The following is a 1,708-nucleotide window of genomic DNA, read 5'->3' as shown; positions in this document are numbered from 1 at the left end:
TGAAAACCAATCTTTACATTTTGATTTTTGACTCATACCTGCGCTACTTATACATACAACTTCACATTTCACAAAATCAAATTAGTAATTCCCCCACCTATCATCATCATCGTCGTCCATTTTCGCCACTAGCAATTTGTTACTAGCAACACAAAGATTTAATAGTAATATTAAAAATATCAAATACCTACAACTAAATTCTAAAAATTACCCAAAAACAGAAAATCAATAAGATGGTGAAAAATTAAGAACAAGTTATTAGCAGTGAAAACCTAAGACAGATCCGTCGGTGACGGCAATGGCGACCCTGCAACCGGCAGTGGCCTGCACGCGGTGGCTGAAGAAGTGTAGAACCCTCACGCGCCCCGCCATTTCCAACTTCGACTCGATCTCCATCGTTGGCTGCACTCTCATCCCGTAGTTGAACCCAACTCCTCCACCGTTCATCACTGTCGGCATCCCCGTCATTGCCACAGGCGGCGCCGCCAGAGGGAACGACTGCACGGAGAACGTCGCCGCCATGTACTTTGTCCTCCCGGCGTCAATCTCGCCGGCGGGGATGAACATGAAGCCCACCTGGGTGCCTGAGTAGAGAAGCTGTAGGGAGCTGTCGTAGTGAGAGAACGCCGCGCGGTTAGGGTTTCTGACGGATGCGTACTGGGAGAACGTGAAGTTGACGGTGCCGTTAACGACGGAAAAAGACGGAAGCTGGACGGCGCTGACGGCGATCTTTGGGTCCTGTGGCTTGAAGACGGTGAAGTAGACGATGAGGATGACGATGATGATGAAGATTAGGAAGATGGTGGCAACGACGCAGGAAGCCAAGTTGGTGCGCCCTGACGGTGGCCGTGGCCTCTTTGGCTTGGTGGCAATGATAGGAGCCCCTCTTTCTTCCGCCGTAACATGTAGTGGTGGTGCTGCTGGTGGTGGTGGTTGTTGTCGTGGCGGTGGTTGGTATCTCGGTGTCGGAGGTGGGGGTGGTTGATATCGTCGGGGTGGCGGCTGATATCGTCGTGGCGGTGGCGGTGGTGGTGGTTGGTGAGTTCTGGAAGGGGGAGTGGGTCTATTCATCCTTAGTGGAATGTGTGTGGTTACGGTGAGAGGGAGAGCATTATGTGATATGAAATAATGAAATGATATATGACATAATCATTTAAGGTGAGACCGTGAGAGGTTTGATGGAAACAAAAACACGAAACTCAACCCATGGTGTTATGAGAAAAAGATTAGATATTGGAAACTGGAAAGGGCCATGGTAATTTCAGAATCACGCATTCACACTATCTCGAACTACTAACAATCAGCAATTAAGTAAGTGTGGAAAAAAAGTGAATCTATTTTCTGAAATAATAATTGTATAGGGTTGGGAAATGACATGTTTAAATAAAGGCAAGGTTGCAAAAACCAATCTGTTGGTGAATCAGTAGAATAACTAGTTTAATGATTTAATAATTTAATTAGGATTTAATCGAGATATAATTGATTAATTAAATATAAAATAAAATTTAAAAAATTAATATATAATTGATTAAAGTAATAATTTTATTTTAAACATGCATCTAACAACACAATTTTAAATACATTAAGCACTCGTTTGAAATTTTTAAAATTTGACTTACGAAAAGTAATAGTATTAATATCTGGTATAATTTTCAAAATCAAATTGTGGTTTTTTAAAAAATTATTTAAGAATTTATAAAGAAGTTAA

The 1,708-nt window shown here is 42.2% G+C and overlaps 1 protein-coding gene across 1 annotated transcript; it reads right to left on the bottom strand.

The window, feature by feature from the left end:
• On the bottom strand, window positions 1-1,330 carry LOC107479724 (proline-rich receptor-like protein kinase PERK3). Its single transcript, XM_016099832.3, has one exon. It carries the CDS (start codon window positions 1,069-1,071, stop codon window positions 259-261), a length of 813 nt encoding a protein of 270 aa, XP_015955318.1. The 5' UTR covers window positions 1,072-1,330; the 3' UTR covers window positions 1-258.
• Window positions 1,331-1,708: the final 378 nt, after the last annotated feature.

Source organism: Arachis duranensis, chromosome 3 (assembly GCF_000817695.3).
Source record: "Arachis duranensis cultivar V14167 chromosome 3, aradu.V14167.gnm2.J7QH, whole genome shotgun sequence".
In the NCBI taxonomy this organism is placed as follows: Eukaryota; Viridiplantae; Streptophyta; class Magnoliopsida; order Fabales; family Fabaceae; genus Arachis; species Arachis duranensis.
Note: the sequence above shows the minus strand (reverse complement) of the source record. Positions and strands in the feature narration are given on the sequence as shown.